This window comes from Lagenorhynchus albirostris, chromosome 20 (assembly GCF_949774975.1).
Source record: "Lagenorhynchus albirostris chromosome 20, mLagAlb1.1, whole genome shotgun sequence".
In the NCBI taxonomy this organism is placed as follows: domain Eukaryota; kingdom Metazoa; phylum Chordata; class Mammalia; order Artiodactyla; family Delphinidae; genus Lagenorhynchus; species Lagenorhynchus albirostris.
Genome location: NC_083114.1, coordinates 30139494 through 30165967, shown reverse-complemented (window position 1 = coordinate 30165967; position 26474 = coordinate 30139494). Strand labels below are relative to the sequence as shown.

At 50.6% G+C, this 26474-nt stretch overlaps 1 protein-coding gene across 5 annotated transcripts; it reads left to right on the top strand.

The window, feature by feature from the left end:
* The first annotated feature begins 1575 nt into the window (after nt 1-1575).
* MTMR4 (myotubularin related protein 4) lies at nt 1576-26348 on the top strand. Of its 5 annotated transcripts, XM_060133896.1 has the most exons (21): nt 1576-1776; nt 1890-1941; nt 2133-2194; nt 3638-3676; nt 7349-7438; nt 7796-7912; nt 8427-8509; nt 10501-10661; nt 10776-10872; nt 11075-11188; nt 12487-12683; nt 12921-13049; nt 13564-13675; nt 14174-14369; nt 14609-14794; nt 14885-15055; nt 15206-15360; nt 20386-21787; nt 23468-23578; nt 23798-23886; nt 24104-26348. In XM_060133896.1, the coding sequence occupies exons 4-21, from the start codon at nt 3674-3676 to the stop codon at nt 24279-24281; spliced, it is 3591 nt and encodes a 1196-aa protein (XP_059989879.1). In that variant the 5' UTR covers nt 1576-1776; nt 1890-1941; nt 2133-2194; nt 3638-3673; the 3' UTR covers nt 24282-26348. The 5 variants fall into 5 exon arrangements, with proteins under 5 accessions (XP_059989879.1, XP_059989880.1, XP_059989878.1 ...); XM_060133897.1 differs by lacking the exon at nt 2133-2194; XM_060133895.1 differs by lacking the exons at nt 1576-1776; nt 1890-1941; nt 2133-2194 and adding an exon at nt 2377-2470.
* The last annotated feature ends 126 nt before the right edge of the window (nt 26349-26474 follow it).

Sequence of the window (26474 nt, the reverse complement as noted above, 5' to 3'; positions counted from 1 at the left end):
CTTCTGGTGTCACTGTCTGTATCTTTATAAATTTATTTATTTTATTTATTTTTGGCTGCGTTGGGTCTTCGTTGCTGTGCACGGGCTTTCTCTAGTTGCGGCGAGTGGGGGCTACCCTTCGTTGCGGTGCACGGGCTTCTCATTGCAGTGGCTTCTCTTGTTGTGGAGCACAGGCTCTAGGCACACGGGTTTCAGTAGTTGTGGCATGGGGGCTCAGTAGTTGTGGCTCGTGGGCTCTAAAGTGCAGGCTCAGTAGTTGTGGCGCACTGGCCTGGTTGCTTCACGGCATGTGGGATCTTACCGGACCAGGACTCGAACCCGTGTCCCCTGCATTGGCAGGCAGATTCTTAACCACTGTGCCACCAGCGAAGCCCACTGTCTGTATCTTTACCATCTCAGGGAAACCAAGAAGATCCTAGGACCCCGTTTTGAAAGGTTGCTGGAGGAGGGTGCTGGCTTCTGACTTTTAGTAGGGAAGGGAGAGTGGGGAAAACTTTCCCCTCTCATGACAGGGTTCAGTCCGTGCCCAGAATCCAGCTTGGCCTGTCCATCCTCCTGACTGTATCTCTCCTGCCTCTGTTATATGGAGCCCCTCTCATCTTTATCACATACAGTACTGACAACCCCATAGAAGTTTAGGTTTTGATATCTCCCCCGAGAAAACATCGCATTAATTGCATGCAGCCTTCGTATTTCCCCTGATTTGGGAAAAGGGATATGTAGTACGAATTAAGCTCTGTACTCTAGGAAGCCTGTGATAGAGCACTGAACAAATGCTGAAACCCCTGTAATCACCAAACACTATAGTAAGTGCTGGGAATGGATAGAGCACAATCATCGTCCTGGAAGAATTCACTTAACAAATATTTATTAAGCATCTGCTAGTTTGCAGACACTTTTATTTCTTTTTTAATTTTTATATTATTTAATTATTTAATTTTATTTTTGGCTGCGTTGGGTCTTCGTTGCTGCATGCGGGCTTTCTCTAGTTGAAGCAAGAGGGGGCTGCTCTTCATTGCGGTGCGTGGGCTTCTCATTGCAGTGGCTTCTCTTGTTGCAGAGCACAGGCTCTAGGCGCGTGGGCTTCAGTAGTTGTGGCACATGGGCTCAGTGGTTGTGGCTTGCAGGCTCTAGAGCGCAGGCCCAGTAGTTGTGGTGCACAGGCTGAGCTGCTCCGCGGCATGTGGGATCTTCCCAGACCAGGGCTCGAACCGTGTCCCCTGCATTGGCAGGCAGATTCTTAACCACTGCACCACCAGGGACGTCCCAACAAACACTGTTTTAAACCTTGAAGTTAAAGCACTGAACACAGGTAAGGTTCCAGTTTTCCTGGAATTTACTAAATGTAGTAAAAGTCCCAGTGTCCTATAAGAAAGAGACATGTGAGGACATAATGGCCCTGGGGCCTGCTATTAAAGCATTCAGGCCCACTCCTGAACTGAAGCTATCGGTTGAGAATCTGAATCAACTGTTCTCCATTTCTGTCGGGTTGGTGGTATCTCGGGGCTACGGCGACCTCCAGCGGCCACCCACCGCCCTGCTGCCTGCTCTGGCTCCCCGTGGGAGAGAGGAAGGGAGGAGCGAAGAGCTAGATCGTCGGGAGAGTCCTATTCCCCACACCCTTTACAGACCAGAAGGTCGCAGCTAGCTCGTGGCAGTCTCAGTCCTATTTCTCAGGTGAGAGGTCTTCTCAAAACTGAAGGCACCGTTCATTCAGGTCACGGAGAGCAGGGTCGGTTCGCGGATGAAAAGTGAAGGTTGGAGGAACACGTCAAGGTGCGGAAGAAGGGAAACCCTCCCCCACCCCGCGCCAGTCGAAGACCCAGACGGAGCCTCAGGCCCAGCCCTCCCTCCTCTCTTAGCGTTCGGGGTCTTTCTCTCCCTTCCAGCTTTGGGACGGATGACCGCGGCGAAACCAAAACGGAAAATGAATAAACTAAGGTGCCACCGGAGATCTACTTGAGAAGTAACCCGGGGGCGGGGTGGTCACCGGAAGTGGCTGTAAGGCCTCTGTCCCTACAAGGCCCCGCCTTCAATTGCGCTACCAGTAGGCGACAGACCGCCCCCACTTCCGGCCCCTGGCGCCTTAGCTAGCGGCCCCCCTTTTACTGTTCTCCCATTGGCTACCGCAGGGACGCGCTGTGATTTCCCATTGGTCGCGTCTCCTCTCCCGCGCCGCGCCTCCTCCCTCCAGGTACAGTCTCGTCTTCCGGCACCCGATAGGCTAAAGGCTGGGAGGGCGTCTGCCCAATTTGACCAATGAGTGGCGTGAAGAGTGAGGGCGGCGGCTGCGTGGTGGGGGGCAGGGCGGGACTTGGTGTGGCTATTGGCCAGGGTGGGCACAGGCCAGAGATAGGATTGGCTGGGGAGAGGGGCACCGTGGTGGGGTCGAAGCTGCGCGGCCTCCGCAGCTGCGGGAGACGGAAGTAGTGAGAGCGCGGCCTCGGAGGGTCGGGCGGACGCCACCTGGGTGAGTCACCGTGCCCCGTGCACTGCCAGTTTGGGAGCCACAACGACCGCGTCTTGCCCGGCCCCGCCCCGGCCCCACCGGCTTTCGTGAGCCCCGCCTTCTGTCATTCGGGGCTCCGCCTCCGAGTCTTTAGGCTCCGCCCCTAGAACCTGGGTACCTGGGCTCCCCTGTCAGTCTGACCCGCCCCCCCCCCCCCCGGGGCCAGATCACCTAGGTCCGGGAACCCTGGGCCTCCCAGGCCTGTCCTCGTCTCTCCCTCTCTCCGTTTCCCTGAGGCTGCTTGCCAGTGGGCGGTGAGGCAGCACCTCTGGCTTGCAGTCTGCTGGCTCCCCCATGGGGAGGGTGGGCTGTGATTACGGAGGCAGGTAGGGCCACAGATGGAGACTCTTATCCCCACAGCCTTCTGCGGGGCACTGCTGGACTGCCCCTGAGCTCGGATAGCAGGCATAAAGAAAAATGTCAGTGAAACCTGGGCCTGGTTCCCTAAGTGGTTCCCTAAGTGGGCCAAGGAGGCCCATCCTGACATTTCTGTTGCTTGGGCCCATTTGACAGGTACTGACTCTGAGGCCTGCACTGGCCTGATTCTGTCCCCGTTGTGTGGCCTCCTCCCACTAACCTGCACCCCACTTGGTGTCAAGTACACTCAGCAAGGCATGTCCAGCCCTGCTGCCGTCTGATCATAGGTTGTGGTCCCCTCCCTCTTGTCCTCTGCTCTGGACTCTGCCCCCAGCAAACAGGTCAGGTGGGTGCTACTCCCAGACTCAGAGGCTGGCAGAGCGCTCTTGTGGATTCACATTCCCACCAGGGCCAGAAGTGAGCCCTGGTTGGGCAGCCTCTCTCTCTTCAGAGTTGGCAGTTCTTTTGCTCTCCCACAAAGAACAGGGTTTGGAGTGTTTTACTTCTCTTTCTGGGACTGGGAATCAGGACTCTTGAGTCCTGGTCCAGAACTTGATGGCTGCCTTCATGCCCTGCAGAGTCGCTTGTTGCCTTCTCCTCACGTAGCTCCCATTGCCTCTGTCTAGCATGGTGACTTGTGGAGAGGCTGGATGCTCTGCGAGGAAGGCAAATAAGAGTTGTGGGGAAGCTCAGGAGTAGATGTGTGGCATTTGTTGATTCTATGGTGATGTTAATGTTGCTCTTTATGCTTATGTTTCTCGGGCTCTACAGTGAGAAGCAGGTAGCCAGGACCCTCACCACGGTAGAATGGTGAGTACGCTTTCCTCAGACCACTGTGTTTTCTGTAATCCTTGTGTCTTTCTCCATGAAGCTGCCCGCCTCTCCTGGACCTTGAGCTCCAGGCTACTCTGTTCAGCAACTAAGCAGGTTCATCTGCCCTGGAGATAAATTAGGGCTTCCTTAGGCTGCAAAACATCAGCCAATATACAGCACGGGGACGGGAAGCCTCTAGACATCTTTTTCTGTATGTGCTATGCCATGCTTTCCCCACACTACCACTGGCTCCCTTAGCTCTTCATAATGGCCCTTCTCTTGCCTCTCCTGGTCCCTGGGTGAAGCTCTCTGTTCTGGTCTGAAAAGCAAGGGCTCCTTTATATCAAGATCCTTGTACTTCCTACTGGGTCCCTTGAATATTGTGGGTGCTGTATCAGGAGCGACTCCACTAAAACTGTGGGGCTTCTCTACCTCCAAGGTCCTGCTGTCTGTTAAGCTACTGTAGGCAACAGCTGACTGAATATATAGCAGGAGAGCACCCTCAAGGTGCCCAGAATATCACTGGGGGCGGGGTGTGTGTGTGTGTGTGTGTGTGTGTGTGTGTGTGTGTGTGTGTTATAATGATCCCATAAAATTTCCACTAACTGTAACTGCCCTTCTTTCACCCCAAGTTCAGGGAACCCCTTAACCCCTGAGAGCTGGGAGGAAGCAGTGAGATGAGAAGGGAGTGGGGAGCTACAAGCCTGGGTCCAGACCAGGTCCTTGCTCTGGCTGTATCTCTTTATTTCTTTCACATGTCCCCTGTGCCTAGGGACAGGTCAAGGCATTCAGTTGGTGAGAGGACTCGCTCTTTTCCTCCACAGACACATGGGTGTGTGGGGTGTGCAGTATTGTTCTGGTCTCTTCTCAGAAAGCCTGCTGGTCCTGACCCCCACCAACTGATAGCCCCTTTCCTTTTTCTCTTCTGTGATGCAATGAAAAGTCAGCCTGGTCTAATTTTGAATTCTAGCACCACCACTTAAGTACTTTAGGTGAATTGCATACTTTCTCTGTAAGCCTGAAGTCTAATTTCTTTGGGAGTTGAATGGTTTTAGTGAGATAATGTTTGAAACATGTCCGGCTCATAGTAGGCGCTTAATAAAATGTCAGGTTTTTCTCCTATTCCTCCCTCCCCCCCCAAGACCAAAACCGAAACAAAAGCCCTGGTTTCTGAAAGTTACCAGGGACAGGGAGTGTGGGGTTCCAAACGGTTCCTTCTGTGACTCTTGGTGACATTTTGAGCCTCTTATCACTGCCCCTTATTCTCTGGCCCTCTACCCAACTCCCTCCCTCCTCCATGAGTTTTGTTTTTGCATAGCTTCTGTGGTCCATAGTTCCAGCACTTCTCTTTCCAAGCCTAAGAAATTCTTTCTCCAAGAAGGACTTTCTTACCCAGAAGACACAGGATGTGAAACAAGGGGAGAGGAGGAGCTGAAGAAGTAGGGCTGGGCAGGGACCTTGGAATAAAAAACCCAGAGAATTTCCCTCTCAGGAGTGTGTAATGACCAAACTGGCACTAGACCAGTGTCCATTCTAAGGGGCAAAAAGGGAGTGGGATTAGTGAGGTCAGGGGATTGGAGGACACTGATGGACTGGGGAATGGTGAGTGGTGGTTTTGGAGGGAAAGGAGGAAGCCTAGAAACTGGAAAGGGCCTCGGGTGGAGGGAGGTGAGCCTCATCCTGGGAATCCGAGCAGGCACTGGGGGGACTCAAAGAGGAGGGGAGGGCGTGGGGACAGACGTCTGAAACAGTGGTGTGGGGTGGCTCACGTGGGAAGATGGGAAATGAAAAGATGTAGGCGGTCCTGCCGCTCCCTCCCACGCCGTGGGGGGGGCGGGGCAGTCCCGCAGCCCAGACTCCTGGGAGCCCCTAGGAGCCCGCCGAGGACGCGCTCCCACGCCGCGGAGGGGTGGTGGGGAGGGAGGAGTAGGGGGCTGTGGGCGGGGCCCGGGGACCCGCCCCGCCCCCGCCTTCCCGGCGCGGCAAGGTCGGGGAGCTCCCCTCGCCTGGGCGGAGCTGGGCTCGCTCCATTGTGGAGAGGAGGGGAGAGGCGCGCGCCGAGCACCGCCGCCCGCGCTCGCCTCCTGGCCGCAGCGGCTGCACCTGGCCGGCCCCGCAGCCGGGATGCGGCGGACGCCCGAGACTGGCGGGCAGCGCAGCGGCTCCGGGGACATGTGCGCTGGCCCAGACCGCCCGCGACCATGAGCCTGACCGCCCGCGTCTCCTGCTCCATGCTCAGCTGCTTCGTAAGTGCCGGCCCCGCCTGCGGCGGGCCGGGGACCCCGACGCTGGCTGCACCCGCCGCCCTTCCCAGGGCCAGCCCTTGAGATCCCGAATTTCAGCCCATCCCCCTTACCAAGGGCCCTGGCAGGGGAAGGGACATAATCCCTTTTCTTTCTTGGACTTGCTTTAATCTTCGGGTGCCGGGGATTGTGGAAGGCCGGGGATTGGAATTCTGTGACCCATCATTTTAGCCCTGAAGCCGCTGCCCTTGACTGCAGATCTTCAGGCCCCGCCCTGCAGGGGTACATCCCTTTACCTCCGCCTCTCCATCTTGGGCCCACCCGCTGCATCCTTGCTTGGGGATGTGGGATGTGGCTAGTAGGCCGTCTGGGATGTTAGGGGGCTGGTCGGGGAGCACAGGATGTCTGAGCTGTTTCCCTGGCTCCAGTCCCCTCCCCCTTCCACCACTCCATCCCTCACCTGACACGCCTGTCTTTTCTCCTTGACTGTCCCCCAGCCAGCCTCTCTTCTCCATCTTCCCTGCCTCTCTGCCTCTGCAGGCCTCCGTACCTCTGCATCATTCCCAGGCCACCCCCCCTCCCCCTCTGGTTTAATGCTCCTTCCCAGCTTCCCCCATCTGTCCTCTCAGATATCCCTATCTATCCCCTTCCCCCCCCCCAATATCTGCCAGACCTCCTCTCTCTCTCTCCCCTGGCTGTCCTGGGTCCCCTGGTTCTTCCCGGGCACGTGGATCCCCTCTTCTCCCCTCCCTCCCTGGTGGCTGGGAAGGAGTTACTTCTGCTTGCTGTGGGTATTCCTCAGGAGTTCCCCTCAGATCAGCAGTCAGGCAGGTTGCTTGGCAGGTGGCAGGAGCTTGTTAGCAGTGCGGGCCTAACTGGAAGAGAAGCTCAGCTCCAAAGCACATCCTCTTTTTGAAAGCATCCGTGAAGGCCCTCTAGAGGCTTGGGACTGAATCCCATGACCCACTCCTCTTTGTCTCCTTCACCCACCAGATTGAAGCCTCAGTGGGGTGGCCTCAGGGGCCTGGGTCCCCTCCTGTCTCTGTGACCAACTGCACACCTGGTTCCTGTTTCTCAGGGCAGCACTTTCCATTCCCACTTCTGTCTTACCCTTACATTCGCCTTTCTTTTCCTTCATTTTCTCTCCTTCATTTGGGAAATTTGGCTCTACAGGAGATTCCCTCTTTGAGGAGCGCAGATTCCCAGTTACTCTGTGGACCTTACTCTTCTCTTAGGCTTGAGAGGATTGAGTTCCCCCTCCACTTCACCCCTCCCACCAAACCAGGTCTCTCTTCCATTCTCTGGTGACCAGAACCTTTATAAGTGTGTATGGGGTGTATGTGGGTTTATTGAGGGGAGGGGAGCAGAATGAGGCCTAATGGGCCAGGCGGAGCCTGGTGACTTAGGGCTGAGGCCTTCCCCACAGGGTGAGGAGGGGCCCCCCAGCCTGGAGTACATCCAAGCCAAGGATCTGTTCCCCCCCAAGGAACTAGTGAAAGAGGAGGAGAATCTGCAGGTAAGGAAGAGTTGGGGGCCCAGGGTGGGTAGAGCTCCCTGCCTGGTTAAAAAACACCCTCCCTTCCCTCCCGCACCCCAAATATCTCCAAGGGGATCTAGTGTGGGAGCTCCGGCTTCCTGCTCCTTGGTCTCTGGAGGGAGGGGAGCCTGTCTGTATGTGCATTATGGAGACTTTGGCCCCAGGGAAGGAAAGGCAGCTTTCCTGTATAGCTGTTGTCTGGTGCTGTTACCATGGAGAGAACTTTTGTCCTGCCTTGGCCCAGCTTTTCCAGAGGAGATCCTACAGATCAGGGGTTGGAGAGGGGATGGAGAGGTGACTGACTTCTGGACTGAGGGCCCCTCTGCCCCTCGGCAGGTGCCCTTCACAGTGCTGCAGGGTGAGGGAGTGGAGTTCCTGGGCCGCGCAGCCGATGCCCTCATTGCCATCTCCAACTACCGGCTGCATATCAAGTTCAAGGATTCTGTTATCAACGTGAGTTTCTGTCTTGTTCTCCCACACCCAAGCCAGAATCCCTGTGAAATTCAAGGTGGGATTGCTCCAGTGCTCTACTTGATCATGTTTCCAAAGAGTTGGGGTTCCCTTCTTTTTCTTATTGTCCTTCCTCTAACGGCAGGTCTATCTTTCTGTCTCTCTCACTTAATTTTCCCTTCCCCTCTCTGTCTTTCCCTCACTCTGTTGCTAGGGGCACAGTGGCTTTGTTGGAAGAGTGCCACTTACCAACTGTGTGACCTTGGTCAATCACCCAGCTGAGGTGCAATTTCCTCCTTAATAATATGGTGTGAAAACACCTGCCTTGTGGTTTCTTGTGATTATTAATTGGGGTCACATATGTAGAGGACCCAGCACCGTTACCAGGCACCTAGGAGGCCCACAGTAAATGTTGGTTTCCTTCCTTCTATTGATACATCAGCATCTGGGTGGGGGCGGGGATGAGCAGTGATGTGGAGTGGGGGGATGTGAGCGCCAGTCTGCATTTCCTCTCCAGGTCCCCCTCCGGATGATTGACAGCGTGGAGAGCCGTGATATGTTCCAGTTGCACATCGCCTGCAAGGACTCCAAAGTGGTGAGGTGAGAACGACGGAGCCTCGCTCAGGTCCTCTGGCCCCAGTCTTGTCCAGACCTCTCTGCTGCAGGGTTTCTCTGGAGCAAGAAAGGAAAAATACTGCCTCCCTTTCCCCATTTGGAAGAAACAGTGAAAACCTTGTCTGGGTTGGGGGGTCAATTTTCTGATCCACAGTGTCTTGACCTAAAGAAATGGGGATAATGCTCACGGAGTTTTCATAAGGATTAAATGAGAAGATGCATCTGAGAGCACATAGGGTGATGTCTGGTGCAGAGCACTCACATTGTTGTTGGTTCATTTATTTATTCATTTAACATGTATTTATCGAGCACTCTACTCTATGCCAGACTGTTCTAAGCACTGGGGATACAGCGGGGAACAAACACACAATTTTCTGCCCTCATGGAGCTTATATTCCAGTGGGGAGATAGGAGTGGTAAATAGTAAGTAAAATATGTTAAATCATGGTAATGTAAAGTTAAAAAATAAAGCAGGGAAAGGGGATACGGAGTGCTATGGGGGTGAAGGTTGTAGGTTTAAACAAAGTGACCAGAGAAGCCTGCACTGAAAAGGTGACATTTGAGTCAAGACTTGAAGAAAGTGACCATGTGGGTATTTGGGGGAAGAGTGTGGCAGACAGGGGACAGTGCATGCAAAGGCCCTGAGGTGGGTATGAGCCTGGCACAATGGAAGAATGGCAAAGAGGCTAGTGTGGCTGGAGTGGAGGGCAAGTGGGTCAGGATAGTGGGATACAAGATCTGAGAGGTAAGAGGGGTGTCAGGCTGTCATAATGACTGGTTTTTACTTTGAGGGAAGTGAGAAAACCACTGGAGGGTTTTGAGCAAAGGAGTGACGTGGTCTGTTATAGAATCACTCTGGCTGCTGTATTGAGAAAAGATGGAAGAAGGTTGGGGACAAAAGCTAGGGCAGAAACTGGAGACTAATTAAGAAGCTATTACTGTTACCCAGGTGAGAAATCATGGTGGCTGGTCCAGGTTGGTAGCAATCAAAATGGTGAGAAGTGGTCAGATATTTGAAGGTAGAGATGATAGGATTTGCTGACAGACTGGATATGAGAGAAAGAGGAATCACTCAAGGATTATTAAAAGGATGCCCAGACTAATAAGAACCTACTGTATAGCACAGGGAACTCTACTCAATATTCTGTAATGACCTATATGGGAATAGAATCTAAAAAAGAAGTGGATATATGTATATGTATAACTGATTCACTTTTCTGTACACCTGAAACTAACACAATGTTGTAAATCAACTATATGCCAATAAAAATTAATTAAAAAAAAAAAAGACGCCCAGTTTAGAGCCTGCCATGTACTCGGGTCTGTAGGCATTAAGAACAGGAATCCGCATTGCCCTTCCCTTCAAGGAGATTAAAGTCTAGTTGCTAAAGGAAGACTTAGCCTGTGGCAATATGCTCTGGGAAAACTTACTGTTTAATACTCCCAGCATACTAAGAATAACAGAGGAAGGGGTCTGTGGAATGGGTTAGGCTCGGAAGGCCTCCAGGAAGAGGTGGGACTGCAACTTTCTTCAGAGTATCAGTAGGACATGGCTAGGCTGAGAGGAGACATTATTAAGCAGAAGTGAAAAACCAAGGAGATAGGAATGACATGGGTAGGACTTCCTCCCTGAAACAGAAGGTTTGTGCTGGAGAGTCATGGGAGAAGACACAAGGGGTAGCAGACATTCAGGGCCAGATTTGATAGCATTCAGATTTGATATAAGAAATGGTCGGGCCCCATTAGAGGGGATCCTTACGTCTCAAGGACAAGAGTTCTTGGGAAGAGAATTGTCACAGCAAGACAATGTCCCTTGGGTGTTGCTCAGTCTCCCTGGTCCTCCCCAGGGTCCCCATGCCTTACCTCCTGCTTTGCAGTCTCCCCTCCCCACAGCCTTTTTGTGGCTGGGTCTTTGACCCTTATGGCCCCAGAGTTCACTCACCTCTTGCCTCACTTCGTGGCTTCTTGCCTGGCAGGTGCCACTTCTCCACTTTCAAGCAGTGCCAAGAGTGGCTCTCGCGGCTAAGTCGGGCCACGGCGAGACCCGCGAAGCCTGAGGACCTGTTTGCCTTTGCCTACCATGCCTGGTGCCTGGGGCTGACTGAGGAGGACCAGCACACCCACCTGTGTCAGCCAGGTGAGGCCAGGCTGCTCTCTTTAGGAGACTTCTTTTTGTCTCTTGCTTCTCACCCCTCCTCCGCCCTGGACCCCATGCCCTTGGATGCTGACAGGCACGGGGGCTGTGTTGCAGGAGAGCACATACGATGTCGGCAGGAGGCCGAGCTTGCGAGGATGGGCTTTGACCTGCAGAACGTCTGGAGAGTCTCGCATATCAACAGCAACTACAAGTGAGAGGGTCTTGGGTGGGGAACCAGAACACCTGTCCAGACCCAGACTTCCTCCCCGTGTGGATAAAGCACGGTGGGCACAGCTCCTGGCTCTGTGAGGGGAGGAGGGCTCCTGGTCCCTCTGCCCACAGGGCCATCCCTGGGGATCTTGTGATCACAGGTCTTTAATCAAGCTCCATGACCCCATCTGGTCTCTTCTCAGATTGTGCCCCAGTTACCCCCAGAAGCTGCTGGTTCCCGTGTGGATCACAGATAAAGAGCTGCAGAATGTGGCTTCCTTCCGCTCCTGGAAGCGGGTCCCTGTGGTTGTGTATAGGTGAGGCGGTGGGGGCCGGGGAAGTGGGGGGATGCTTTTCGTGCAGTGAGGAGAGTCAGAAGTGGAGGTCTGCGGCAGTGTGGTTGACTGGGAATTGACACTCTTCCGGGAAGTGGCTATGAAATAATTTTAAAAGAAAAACTGCTTCAGTTTTCTTTCTCCTGAGGACGAGGCTTTTGGGGAGTTTACACATTTTTCTTTCTTCCTTTCTTCCTTCCTCCCTCCCTCCCTTCCTTTCTCTCTCTCTCTCTTTTTTCTTTCTTTCTTTTTAGGACCTGCGTGTGTGTGTGTGTGTGTGTGTGTGTGTGTGTGTGTGTGTGTGTGTGTGTGTGTGTGTGTGTGTGTGTGTGTGTGTGTGTGTGTGTGTGTGTGTGTGTGTGTGTGTGTGTGTGTGTGTGTGTGTGAGAAACATTGCTTTAGAACAGGGGTTGGCAAACCATGGCCTGTGAACCAAATCCGGCCTGTATCCTGTTCTGTGTATAGCCTGTGAGCTGTGAATGGTTTTTATATTTTTTAAAAAAATTATTTATTTTTGGCTGCATTGGGTCTTCGTTGCTGCGCACAGGCTTTCTCTAGTTGTGGCGAGCGGGGGCTACTCTTTGTTGCGGTGCACGGGCTTCTCATTGTCGTGGCTTCTCTTGTTGCAGAGCACGGGCTCTAGGTGCGCAGGCTTCAGTAGTTGTGGCTCGTGGGCTCTAGAGCGCAGGCTCAGTAGTTGTGGCGCACGGGCTTAGTTGCTCTGTGGCATGTGGGATCTTCCCAGACCAGGGCTCGAACCTGTGTCCCCTGCATTGACTGGCGGATTCTTAACCACTGCGCCACCAGGGAAGTCCCGGTTTTGACATTTTTAAAAGGTTATTTAAAAAAAGAAAACACAGAGAGAAGAATGTGCGACAGATTGGCTGTGACTCCCAAAGATGAAAATTTATTGCCTGGTTCTTTACAAAAAAACATTTGTGAGGCAGGTAGTAGCCATGAGGTTTGGAGTTGTTCATGCTCTGGGCCCAGGCTTGTTCTCCTGCTGGGTGTCTCTACCTGGAGCAGGTGCTGTGCAGATTTGATGAGTCAAGGTCACCTTGGGAATACACAGCCCATTTGAGAAATATGTGTGACAGTGCTTTGTAAACTGTAAAGCCGTCTTGAGATGTTAAGGGCTTTTGGTTGCTGTTATCGTAGCCTGGATGATCTGGTGGCCCCTGTTCACTCTGGAGGTCTTGGTCTGGCCCCCTGGGGTCTCAGCAGTGGGCCTCTGGGGGCTGTGAAGGCCAAGGGCCTGATGGTTTCTTCTGTTTTGTCAGACACCTACGCAACGGGGCTGCCATCGCCCGCTGCAGCCAGCCCGAGATCAGCTGGTGGGGCTGGCGCAATGCTGATGATGAGTACTTAGTCACGTCCATTGCTAAAGCCTGTGCCCTGGACCCAGGGACAAGGACCACTGGGGGCTCTGTCAGCACCGGGAATAGTGATGCCGGCGAGGCATGTGACGCTGACTTCGGTAAGGTGTGGGTGGTGTCGGCCCCCTGGGGACTAGGCTCCCACCTTGGCCTCCTGGGCTCCAAGTGAGAGGGTGGGATGAAGACGACAACACACAAGGTGTCTGGGTCCCTGTCTTTCGGTGGGGACGAAAAGGTGATGGCGTGTGAGGGGTCTCATCAAAGGGAGTGCCCCAGGGTGGGGTGCGCCTGGGCAGATGGCCGACCCAGGGTCCTCTCCCTGCTGTGTGTGTGTTTAGATTCCTCCCTGACTGCATGCTCCGGAGTGGAGAGCACAGCTGCCCCCCAGAAGCTGCTGATTCTGGACGCCCGATCCTACACGGCGGCGGTGGCCAACCGGGCCAAGGGTGGAGGTTGTGAATGTGAAGGTATTGCTGTTACCTCAGTGACTGCAGCCAGCCTGTGCTCTGGTGGCTTTGGGGACAGCTTGTGTGGTGGAAAGAGCCAAACAAACCTGGCCTGGGATCAGGACTCTGCCACTCAATGGCTAGGACTATGCTTAAATTGCTTAATCTGTCTGAGTTTGACTTTCTCATCTGTAAAGTGGGGCTGAAACATGCCTTGCAAAGTTGTTGGGCGATAGAGAGGTTACATATATAAAGTTACTGGCACAGGGCAGCTACTGTTTGTTGAGGATTTACTATATGTCGTCATTACTAGTAGTCCTCGAGCATCGTTGTCATTGAGGTTATCGTCATCACTATTAGCTTACGGCACTTGAGCACCCGGAGGGAAAAGGGTATTGAGATCTCCAGAGTGTATCGAGTCCCCGTCCTGGAGTGCTCTGCCCTGCAGGGAAGCTTTGCCCACTGGGCTGCTCTCGTCCTGGATGCCTGTTTCCAGAACACGCTCTTATGCTCCACTCTCCTCTTATGTGTGCAGAGTACTACCCCAACTGTGAGGTCGTGTTCATGGGAATGGCCAACATCCATGCCATCCGGAACAGCTTCCAGTACCTCCGCGCTGTGTGTAGCCAGATGCCTGATCCCAGCAAGTAGGTGTTCCCTGTTCTGATTCCATCCACCCTCCAGTTTCATCCCTTACCCAGTACTTCTCGTGCTTGGAAGGTCTGGTGGGGAGTTGGGGAGTGTGAGACACAGGAAACCCGAGGGCCTAGGTGCAATGGGCTAGTTCCAAGAACACTTCTTCCACTTCTCAGCCAACGCTTTGGAACGGCCACAGGACACTGGGTTCCTTTTGTTTTGATGAGTTGTCCTCAAGGACGCAGAGAACTGGGGAGAGAAAGTGGCTTCTAGATGTGCGTGTGATGCTTCCAAATTCCTCTGTTGATCCAAAGACTGTGTTGTCCACCCCAGGTCCCATTTTCCCTACCTTCTTGCTAGACACCTCTTGGCAGAAAGGCCATGGGCTGGGCCTCTTAGCTTCAGCTCTCACTGGGGACTGTGTTAAGGTGTGGCTGGCCGTGGGTGGCGGAGAGACTGTTGTAGCCTTGGCGCCCTTAGTGACAGATGTGACCTCTGCTCTCTTGTAGCTGGTTGTCGGCTCTGGAGAGCACCAAATGGCTGCAGCACCTGTCGGTGATGCTGAAGGCAGCTGTGCTCGTGGCTAATACAGTAGACCGGGAGGGCCGGCCTGTGCTGGTGCACTGCTCAGATGGCTGGGACCGGACGCCGCAGATCGTAGCCCTGGCCAAAATACTACTGGACCCGTATTACAGGACGTTGGAGGTATTCGGAGGGGTTGGGTGGGAAAGAGCAGAGGGAAAGGGGGCGTTTGGGGAAGGTACTAGGCCCTCTGGATCCGTTTGGGGGATCTTTCCATAGAGGACACTGGTGGCTTTAAGTCCTCTTCTAGGTTTGGGCATGTTCTTCTCTGAAGCTGCCAGCCCCCTGCTTCGGGCATCCCTGGAAGGAGCACAGTAGCCTTCCCAGAGAGACCCTATACTTGAACCTCCTCTTTGTTGCAGGGTTTCCAAGTGTTAGTAGAATCTGACTGGCTGGATTTTGGGCACAAGTTTGGAGACCGCTGCGGCCACCAGGAGAACGCAGAGGACCAGAACGAGCAGTGCCCTGTGTTCCTCCAGTGGCTCGATTCTGTTCACCAGTTGCTCAAGCAGTTTCCCTGCCTGTTTGAGTTTAATGAAGCGTTCCTGGTAAGTCCGTGAGCCTGGTAAGTCCGTGAGCCTGAGGCCAGGGTGGGGGCCGGCAGCCCAGGCCCGATGCAAGCTGTCTTGGCCGTCTAGGTAAAGCTGGTGCAGCACACGTACTCCTGTCTCTACGGCACGTTCCTGGCCAACAACCCCTGTGAGCGAGAGAAGCGCAACATCTACAAGCGAACCTGCTCCGTGTGGGCCCTTCTGCGAGCTGGCAATAAGAACTTCCACAACTTCCTCTACACATCAGGCTCAGAAATGGTAAGTCCGCACCCTTATCCCGTAGGTGCGTCTTGGGGACCTACAGGGAGAAAAGGCCGAGTCAGCGGGAAGGACTCGGGCCCAGAGGCTTAGGAAGGAAGGGGGCCCTGAAACATCTCACAGAACCCACGTACGGGGCTGCTTCCCTAGGTCCTGCACCCCGTGTGTCACGTCCGGGCGCTGCACCTCTGGACAGCTGTTTACTTGCCAGCGTCATCTCCATGCACACTCGGGGAGGAGAGCATGGACCTCTACCTTTCCCCGGTGGCTCAGAGCCAGGAGTTCTCTGGCCGCTCTCTGGACAGGTAAGAAGAGCCCTTTTTGCTCTCTCCTCTCTCCCCTAGGGAGGCAGCAACTGCTTTGTGTCTTGCCTAAATGCTGTTCTTTTCCTTTTATGAGATATTTTAAAGCAACCTCTTGAGCCAGTTGAAGGCCAAACTTGGCCCAAGACTCGTAGTTAGCTTGGAGGGCACTCTGTATGTTCCCAAGGTCCGTCCTTAAGATAAGAGTGGTTACCTTTTTTCCAAGCTGCTATTACCCTTTGTGACAGACCCAGGGGAGAGGAGAACAGAACAGAAAGGACTATTTCAGGAAGACTTGTGGGAATGGTCTTGATCGATGTTCACTGGCGTGGGAACCTTGCTGTCTTAGTAATAACCTTTGCTATGTCCAGCATTAGCTTCCAGAGAAATGGGTTCCCAGAAGGAGAACAGCCTTCACATTACTCCCTCAGAATTTAAAGGGAGACATAAAAGCTAAAGTTATATTCTGGCTGAATATTTGGGGGGAAGTAGAATGGAGATTGGTTAAGTTATAAGAGTAATATCTGTTCTTTGTTTTTAAAAAGAGCCAAGCAGTATAACAGTAGAAAATGGCAGTTCTGCCTCCCTGTTCCCTGTCCCCACAGGTGTCTACAGCTGGCGCTTTGGTGCGTGCACTTCCAGATGTTGATCTCTACACTGATACAGCCACTCTCACGATCTCGTGTAGAAACATTTTTTAAATCCAAAACCAATCATATTTTGCGTACCGTTCTGCAAATTGTTTTCCCCACTGTGTGTCAGGATGTCACCCATGACAGCACACATAAAGCTGCTGTATTGTTTTTAGCGGCTGCATAGTAGTCCAAAATTAGAGTGCATCAAAATTTATAAAACCAGTTTTCGATTGGTCATTTAGGTTTATCCCATTTTTTAATCATTATAAGGGGTGTTTTAGTTAACATCCTTATATGTATATCTTAAAAAATTGTTTTTGTAAAATACATACAATATTTACCATCAAAACCATTTTTTAAAAAAAATTTTCTTGATTTTTGGCTGTGTTGGGTCTTCATTGCTGCATGCGGGCTTTCTCTAGTTGCGGCGAGCGGGGGCTACTCTTCGTTGCGGTGTGAGGGCTTCTCATTGCGGTGGCTTCTCTTGTTGTGGAGCACGGGGCTCTAGGTGTGCAGGCTTCAGTAGTTGTGGCGCATGGGCTCAGTAGTTGTTTCGCATGGGCTTAGTTGCTCTGCAGCATGTGGGATCTTCCTGGACCAGGGATCGAACCCGTGTCCCCTGCATTGGCAGGTGAATTCTTAACCACTGCGCCACCAGGGAAGTCCCCTAAACCATTTTTAACTATACAGTTCAGTAGTGTTACCGTATATGTATACCTTTGCTTTTGTGCTGGTGTTTCTGCCAGATAAATTCTTAGAAATGAAAATGCCTGGTTCGAAGCATATGTGCATTTCTAACTTTGATCTTTGTTTACTGGTGGAAGGTTTTTAAAATTAAAATATAACTTACATAATTGGTTGAATATTATAAAGGAAAACAAAAACCCCCAACCCCCAAGTTACTAGTTTTAGGGTCTTTGGAGCTGTGTCCGTTGTCAGGGGCCTATGGATAGGCTTCAGGAATTCTGTGATTTTTCTCTTTCCACAAACTATGCAGAATTTGGGTATAGGTTCATAAGTTTGCTTTTCTAGGGAGAGGGGCCATAACTTTTTATCAGATTCTTAATAAGTTCTGTGACCCATTTAACAACCATGGCCTTAAATCAATACCTAAGTTTTCAAACCAATAAATGTCTCTTAAATACCTACAAGTTGCCTAGTACTGTACTGGGTTTTATGGGCTGTACCAAAGACATAGAAGATATTGATCCTATAAGATACCTTTAAAAAGCTGTAAGATCAGGCATAGGACAATTAGAGAACAATTCTAAGTTAGCATCTAAGCGAATAAGAATGTGTCTTGTTCAAAGCTACTAGAGAAATGAGAAGTAAGAAAGGGGTCATAGGGTGACTGTTTACTCAGAGACGTTTTCGTGGAAGACCAGGCAGGAACCATGGCTTTTTACTGTCCCTAGTGCCTGGCTCAGGGCCTGGCACATAATAGGTGATTTAGTAAATGCTTAAATGAACAAACAAATGAATGGAATAATGGGAGTTATGAGCTTGGTAACAAGGTTAGTGGAGAGGGGTCCAAAAGAATTAGAAGCATGAGAGAGTTTCTAATTTTTTTAAAAAGAAGAACCACCTCTCTGGAGCTGGCAGGGTTTGGGAAGAGGTATTTTGAGGAATAGAAAGAAATAAACAGGATAGTTCATTGAGGGCTTTTATACTGAGGAGTTAATTTTGTTTTTTATAAATTTATTTTATTTATTTATTTTTGGCTTCATTGGGTCTTTGTTGCTGTGTGTGGGCTTTCTCTAGTTGTGGTGAGCGGGGGCTATTCTTTGTTGTGGTGCGTGGGCTTCTCATTGCGGTGGCTTCTCTTGTTGAGGAGCACGGGCTCTAGGCACGTGAGTTTCAGTAGTTGTGGCGTACGGGCTCAGTAGTTGTGGCTCGTGGGCTCTAGAGCGCAGGCTCAGTAGTTGTGGCATACGGGCTTAGTTGCTCCGTGGCATGTGCGATCTTCCCGGACCAGGGCTCGAAGCTGTGTCCCGTGCATTAGCAGGCAGATTCTTAACCACTGCGCCACCAGAGAAGCCCCTGAGTAGTTTATTTTGATTCAGTTGTCAATAGTAAGTCATTGTGACCTGGTAACAATGGGATTTTTCAAGAATTAATCAGTGAGAAATGTAGTTGGAGGCACAGAGACCAGCCAGCACTGTTGTAATTCAGATATGAAAGGAAGAGTCCTTGGAAAAGAGAAAGGATTAAATTCAGACGTTGTTGAGAAGTCATTAGCACTCTGTGGAGTTGCCTGAACATTGAAGGGTGGAAGTGAAGAGTAAAGAGGTCAGTCAAAGACAGGTCCCAGGGCTTCCCCGGTGGCACAGTGGTTGAGAGTCCGCCTGCCGATGCAGGGGACACGGGTTCGTGCCCTGGTCCGGGAAGATCCCACGTGCCGCATAGCGGCTGGGCCCGTGGGCCATGGCTGCTGAGCCTGCGCGTCCGGAGGCTGTGCTCCGCAACGGGAGAGGCCACAACAGTGAGAGGCCCGCGTACCGCAAAAAAAAAAAAAAAGGTCCCAAGTCTCTGAGCTTAGAAACCAGGAGGAGGATATTAGTACCACCTATAGACACTGAAAAGTTGAGAAGATGCGTCAGTTCAGGGAGAAGGAGGAGATACCGGCAGGTTGGGACTGAAATATTTTGACAGCACACAGGAGGTATGCTGCAGGCAGTTCGAGATAGGGTTGGATTTAGAGGAGTAGTTGTATAAGGGTTTTAAAGGAAATGGTTTCTCTAACAGCTGACCTGACTCACCTTCGGTTCTACCTTTCCCTAGATCAGAAACGTCCTGCTCTCTTTCCTCTTCTTCCATTAAAGTGCAACAACCCATTCTTCTCTCCCCAGCTCAGATCCTCCTCTGTCTGTGTAGCCTTCCCTGACCACATTAGCTGGATGAGCTCTCTCGTGGTTCCAAACTCCTCAGGCATGATTGTCTCTACCAGCATTATTAATTAGACCTTCGGTCCACATAGGCGTCAGCTGTGGGCGACTGCAGGCTGTTGCTATTGGTGAATCTGGATAAAGAGTACACTGGATTTCTTCACACTCTTCTCTCTACTTATTTTGTATGTTTGAAAGTTTCCATAGTAAAAAGTAAAACAAGAAAAAAAAAAAAAAAGGAAAAAAATTAACAAGTTGCCAAGCTGTGAGATTCAAGCTCTTGCTGTGGGACTCCAGAGACTGTAATTGTAACTGTTGTCATTGCCTTCCTGGAATTTGTTACCACACAAACACACATTGATCACGAAAGTAAAATCAAACACAAGAATACTTTTAAAGAAGTATTAATAAGTTTCAAAAACCAAACACTTAAAAAAAATCAGCTAGCTCTGTTGTAACTGCACCTTTGAGGGATTTTTCAGTGTGGGCTGGGCTGACTGAGGCGTCTGAAAATAGGAGTCCAGCGAAGTCGCCACTGTTTCCTGGCAAATTGCCCTCAAGTTTTGTTGCTCCAAGGACTTTAGAACTTTAAAAATTAGGGCGGTCATTCTTGCAAGTGTCTGTTACCCCTCTGGTGTGCCAGAATGCCTCTAGAACTTTGCGTGCTGTGCGCGAGGGCAAGTTTCCGTGCTGGCTTGGGACTCACAGGAGCACGCGGCCACTAAGTGGTTGTAAAAAGCTGTGCTGGTTACTCCTGTGATGGAGGGATAATTTATAATAAGGAAAGCTGTAAAAATGAGGAGTCGTGAGTGTAGCCTTTATGTATTTATTTATTTATTTTGGCCGCACCCTGCGGCATGTGGGTGGGATCTTAGTTCCCCAACCAGAGATCGAACTTGGGCCCCCTGCAGTGGAAGCACGGAGTCTTAACCACTGGGCCGCTGGGGAAGTCCTGTGAGTGTAGTCTTAATTAGTTTGCGGTTGGTTGCCTATATTTTGAATCCTCGTAGCATCTCTGCAAGGTAATTTATTGTCATTTTATGGAGGAGAGAAACCAAGTGTCTGAGAGGTTAAATAGCTTACTTGTAGTCACATAGCTAATCAGCATCAGAGCCAGCATCGTCAAGCTCCAGAACCCACCTTCTTTCTGTCTTGCCATGTGTGATAGAGGCGGTTGGACATTAGGTGTGAGGCCGAGATGTAGTCCTGGCCTGAAGGGTGGATTGGGAAGGCATCAGCTTAGAAGGCAGTTGAAGCCACGGGAGTGGTTGAGATTGCCACGAGACTGTGTGGGGTGAGACTGATGAAAGCTGAGGACAGAGCCTGGGTTCCGGAGTTCATGTCCTCCACTCTTTGCAGAGCAGACTCTTTGCAGTGCACATTGGTCATCTGTAATCTTAAATGTTGTTATTTCTTGTGAACTCTGGCTTTGATTGCTTTGATGACCCAATTCCTGTATATGGAGGTAGCTCAGCTCCTGACCTGGAGGTGGTGTGTTGTCATTCCAGATTACCTAAAACGAGATCTGTGGATGATCTTCTTTCTGCCTGTGACACAAGCAGCCCCCTGACGCGCACGTCCAGTGACCCCAACCTGAATAACCGCTGTCAGGAGGCCAGAGCAGGCCTGGAGCCCTGGCATGGCAATCCTGAGGGATCAGAGGCAACCTTCGTGGAATCTGGGCTAGGAGGTCTTCAGCAGACTGTAGGAGAAATGGCTCTTCCTCTGTCTCTGCCCAGCAGCCAGAAAGACTACTTGAGCAATAAACCTTTCAAGAGTCACAGAAGCTCTTCTCCAAGTTACAGGCTGCTTAATGCTGCAGTGCCCCAGGAAACGAAGAGCAGCACCTCTGATCCTGAGTTCAAAGTCCTAGAAGAGACTAAGGCACCAGCTCCAGACCCTCCTGCCCAGGATGAGCTGGGTAGGACTTTAGATGGCACAGAGGAGCCACGTGAACATTGTCCTGAAAAAGCAGCTGTCCGAGCACTCTCTAAAGTTGTTTCCAACAAGCGTGATGGAACTTGTGATTTTCCTGAGTCTTCCCAGGACTCCCTCACAGGTGCCCCCGAGCAGGCCCAGCTAGACTCTGTGCTAGGTGTGCCCTCCAGAGGTGCTGCAACTCACGGTCTGGGCACCCTTTGCAACCCACTGAGTGCTACCTGCCAAATTCCTCCAGACCCAAGCACCGACTTTCTCAGCCAAGACCCCCCAGGGTCTGTGGCAAGTGTCTCCCACCAGGAACAGCCCGGTTCTGTGCCAGACCTGATTCAGGGGGAAGAAGACATGGGCAAAAGAGGGAATAATAGGGATGGGCAGTTATTGGAAAACCCTCGCTTTGGAAAGGTGCCATTGGAACTGGCCCGAAAGCCAATTTCTCAGAGCCAGATCAGTGAGTTCTCTTTCTTAGGGTCCAACTGGGACAGCTTCCAAGGGATGGTGACTTCATTCCCGAGTGGGGAGACCACCCCTCGGCGGCTGCTTTCCTACGGCTGTTGTAGCAAGAGGTCGAGCAGTAAGCAGATGCGGGCAACAGGGTCTTGCTTCGGGGGACAGTGGGCTCAGAGAGAAGGGGTGAGGTCACCGGTCTGTTCTACTCATTCCAATGGACACTGTACTGGTCCAGGAGGAAAAAACAACCAGATGTGGTTGTCTGGTCACCCAAAGCAGGTCTCCAGCACGAAGCCTGTTCCCCTAAGCTGCCCTTCTCCAGTGCCTCCTCTCTACCTGGATGACGATGGACTCCCCTTTCCCACGGATGTGATCCAGCATAGATTACGGCAGATTGAAGCGGGGTACAAGCAAGAGGTGGAACAGCTACGTCGACAGGTGCGTGAGCTTCAGATGAGGCTGGATATCCGCCACTGCTGCGCCCCTCCAGCAGAGCCCCCCACGGACTACGAGGACGATTTTGTAAGTACTCGCCTACTGCCGCAGCCACTCACCCTGTCCTTCCGCCCAGCCTTTCACCCGTCCCCTATCCATTCACTGGGTACTTGCTGTGTGCCAGAGTTAGGGGTCGGGCTGCAGGACGAAAGACGCAGTCCCTGCTCGCAAGGCGCTCACAGTCTATTGGGAGAGACAAGCAGACAGTTAGAATGCTGTTCTTAAGTGTTGAGGGAAGCATCAGGTGTTGGGCGCCCGGGTGGAGTCAAATTTCGGGGAAGTCTCTCCTGAGAAGCTAATGCTTGAGCCGAGTGCTGAAGAATGTGTCGCTTTTAGCCATGTAGAGAGTGAAGAAGAAATACCATTTGCAGAAGCATGGAGGCAATAGGTACTCCAGCGGTATGGCTTGAATAAAGGGGTGTGTGTGTGTTCGCACACGCGTGTGTGCATGCGCGCACACTTGTGCTGGGACTGTGAGGGAGGGAGTTGGTAGTGTGGCGGGAGGTGACCTTGGGAAGTGGAAAGGGATTAGAAAGGTCAGCCTGAGTGCCTGTGTTGTGTGGATTCTACCCTCAAGGCAATAAAAGTTTTGGCTAGTGAGTCACATGATCAGATTTGCATTTAAGAGTACTACCCTAGAGGGACTTCGAATGGCACGGCCAAAAAAAAAAACAATTGAGTACTAAAAAGAGTGCTACTACCCTAGCAACAGCGTGTCAAGCAGATGAAACCCAGATGGGGAGGCTGGTTAGGATGTTTTGGAATAAGCCAGGTGAGAGATGATGAGGACTATCTAGGCTTCACTGCGTCGGGAGGCCTTGGGTTCTGGACAGCAGTCCTCGGGGAGCTTCTAGAAGCCAGCTCTAGGACATTCCCCCTTGCCTGCTGCCCACTCCTCTGCTGGTGGGATGGTCAGGGCTAACAACTTCTTACTATTCAGGGTGATGGTTTAGAACAGGAGTCAGCAAATTTGTTTGGTAAAGAGCCAGACAGTAAATACTTCAGGCTTTGTGAGACATATAGTCTCTTTTGCAGCTACTAGGCTCTTCTGTCTTACACAGAAGCAGCCATAATGACCGTGTGTAAATGAATTGAGCGTGGCTGTCTTCCAACTTGACTTACAAAAACAGGCAGTGGGCCAAATGGGCCTGTGGGCTGTAGTTTGCGAACTCCTGATTTAGAATGTAACAGGAGAAATATTCTCTCCATACTGTGATGGAGCATATTGGTTAAGAGTATGGGTCTGGGGGCTTCCCAGGTGGCGCAGTGGTTGAGAGTCCATCTGCCGATGCAGGGGACACGGGTTCGTGCCCTGCTCCGGGAAGATCCCACATGCCACGGAGCGGCTGGGCCCGTGGGCTGTGGTTGCTGAGCCTGCGCGTCCGGAGACTGTGCTCCGCAACGGGAGAGGCCACAACAGCGATAGGCCCGCGTACCGCAAAAAAAAAAAAAAAAAGAGCATGGGTCTGAAGCCAGACGCTAGGTCCAAATCCCACGTTTACTACCTATTAGCTCTTAACTCTCTCTATGGCTTCGTTTCCTTATTTGTAAAATGAGGATAATAATAGCATACATCATAAGATTGTTGTGAGGAGTTAAATAAGGTCACGCATGTGATGCACTTAGAAACAGTGCCTGATGCATAGTAAACAATGAATGTTAGCGCTGATGAAGATGATGGTGGTGATGCCTTTGCTTTTCCTTTAGACGTGTTTGAAGGAGTCAGATGGCAGTGATACAGAAGATTTTGGTTCTGATCACAGTGAAGACTGCCTTTCAGAAGCAAGCTGGGAACCTGTTGATAAGAAAGAGACTGAGGTATGTTCAGGCAAATATGTGGCAGGTCCTTTTGCAAGCCAGTGAGTTCTCATACTTCTCAGAGATGACTGACCTGTTCTTCCCCAGCCGAGTCTCTCTGTAGGGCAGTAGTAGCTGCCTAGGCCTTGTCATTTTCTTCTGGGATGCTTTCCTTGTTGCAGTGTTGCTTTTCCACTCTGTTGACAAGGACCTGGGACTTTTCCTTTTGCCTTCTGTTAGGTGACTCGCTGGGTTCCAGACCATATGGCATCACATTGCTATAATTGTGACTGTGAATTCTGGTTGGCCAAACGCAGACACCATTGCAGGTAAGATGTTGCCTATGATTCAGTATGGCTCGTAAAGCCTACTGAGGGACATAGTTATGAACGAAACTGAATTAACCTGAAAATGGAGATATCTTAATAGGAACTACTGTTGTTTTCTCCCAACGTTTTCTTTACTCATGTAAGGCCTTTTAGAGTATCATTCGTTCCCAGTATATCGGCATTTCTGATGAACTCTCCCCTCTTTGTGCTTTGGCAGAAATTGTGGGAATGTATTTTGTGCTGGCTGCTGCCACCTGAAGTTGCCCATTCCTGATCAACAACTCTATGATCCAGTTCTCGTCTGTAACTCATGTTACGAACATATCCAAGTATCTCGGGCCAGGGAACTCATGAGCCAACATCTGAAGAAACCCATTGCTACAGCTTCCAGTTGAATGCCAGAGGAGAAGACCTGTCCAGTTTTAGCAGGTTTGAAGGGAGGATCTGCTTCAGGTGTAGTTTTGAAGGTTCCTTGGTGTGGCTCATGAATCACAGAGCTCAAAGATACAGTCTTGAGAAATCCTCCTTGGTACCATGAGACTGGAGCAGAGGAATTCCAATTTGGCAGGAGGTCCTCTACTGGTGAGACCCTTACCTCGGGGTAATGGTCCTGATCCAGACCCAGAGTCTGGAAGCTTAACGTTGAGTTGGTGGCTCCAGTTTCTTTCTCCTGGGGTCACAAGATGATGATTTCATAGATACTGCCTGGTGATGTGTGCCCCAAACAGCAATAGAAAGGCATATGTATAACCAAACTCCAAATGATAACCAGATCCATCTCTCCTCCACCTTGAAAAAGGCAGATTATAGTATATAAGATAGGAATTCCTATCCTATTTGAAATGAACTATACCCTGTACCTCTGTGCTCTGTGTCTGTGCATGAAGGCTCAGTCCTTAGAGGCACTCCCTCTAGTTGCATTAGCTCTGTCTTTCTGTGGAGTTTGGTTTAAAGACTGGTTCAGCAAGTGGAGGTTTTGCTGTATTTTTCACTTGGCTCATCAGCCAGCATCAGTGAATATTCAGTTTAGGGGGACAGTTTTAGGGAGTGAGACCTTTTTGGGAGCAGAGGAAAACTCTGCTGACGTTCAGTCCTGGCAGAAATCAGTTACTTTGAGCTGTGAAGGCAGGAGTCTTTGTTACTCAGTGGCAGCTCTCGAGGTATGCACTGTGAAGAATGAGAAGGGAAAAGCAGAAATTATCCTTGTGAAATATTTGCTGATTGTGCCCTACCCTTTGCGCCTGACTTTTCCTAGTTGTCCTGGTGCTAACACAGGAGCTACACCTTGATCCTCTCCTGGCATGAAAATAAAACACTGTTTATTTTGGTTGTTGTTCCATTGCCCTCTTCCCACATGTCCTCCTTCCCTTGGCTGCTGCCTCCTCTGGGTCACACTGCTTCTTATCCTGAACACTTGACACCTTGAGGGTAGAATCTAGTGTTTGGTTTTTACCTCCTAGAATACGCTGTTTGGTATGTGAGGGTTTCAGTACAAATGCTGCTGTCTATTTCTGTGCACTTAACAATGGAACCCAAACAGAAGAGAATAAAGCCTCGATACCAAAATTGGGAGAGAAAATGCGTCCATTTGGACCAAAGGGTTTGTTTTTGTTTTTGTTTTTGTTTTTCCATCTTAATATGTACCAGTGGCACTTAACCAAAAGATACAGTGATATAGCCATGTACTGTGGTTGGGACAGATACAGTCTCCTTGACCTATAATGAAACCACTAGGATTTCCTTATATATTTTACTTAATTCGTTGGTGTATGGAAGGTAAATTACCCTTAGGCTTACCCTGTTTTAAAATTATGGTAGCCGTCTAACTACTACTTGTTCATGCTTCTTCCTAGAAAAAAAATTTTCATTCGAAAATAACTAGGATCTGCATTTAGAACAAGAACTGTTATTTGTCCTGACCTTTTCTTCAGCCCTACTGAGAAGCATCTGTGCTTTTATACTTGCCATGGATGTAACCTAAAAAGTTTTGGCGTATCTAGGTCAGTCTAGCGGAACTTTTTTTCGTTTAAATGGAGTTGAATAATGGAGATTTTGTGTCTGGGAAATTCCTGAGATCATTGAAAAAATAACAAACTATTCCTTGTCTTGATAATAAAATTCTTCTAAGCATTTTCTCAGTCATTAAAATTTACTGCCAGTTGTGAGTGGCTTTTTAACTTGACTTTCACTGCACTTCGATTGGCAACGTTTGAGGAGACTGTATCTGTCTACTTTGTGTGGCTGTTTTGAGGGGCTGTCCCATCAGTGAACATACTGCATGGCCTTGGAGAGAGACTCTGGGCTCTCAGCTCAGATGTATTCATCAAATACTCCTTTCAGAGCTCTTGTGGGTGTAAGTGACATGATGTGGCCAAAAATCCAAACTGTGCAGTTGCGTTGTGACAAACATGCAATGTGCTGTAAAAACTCGATACAATTTAAATAAAATCTCTATATTAGTGCTGCTTTGTTGGGTCTTTTTCTTCATTTTCAGTTTCTAAGAAAACTTAATACTCATTTTTTCTTTGACCATGAGAAAGGACTGAAACATTATACCCCTTCCTCCCAACCATTTCCATTTTTTAAAT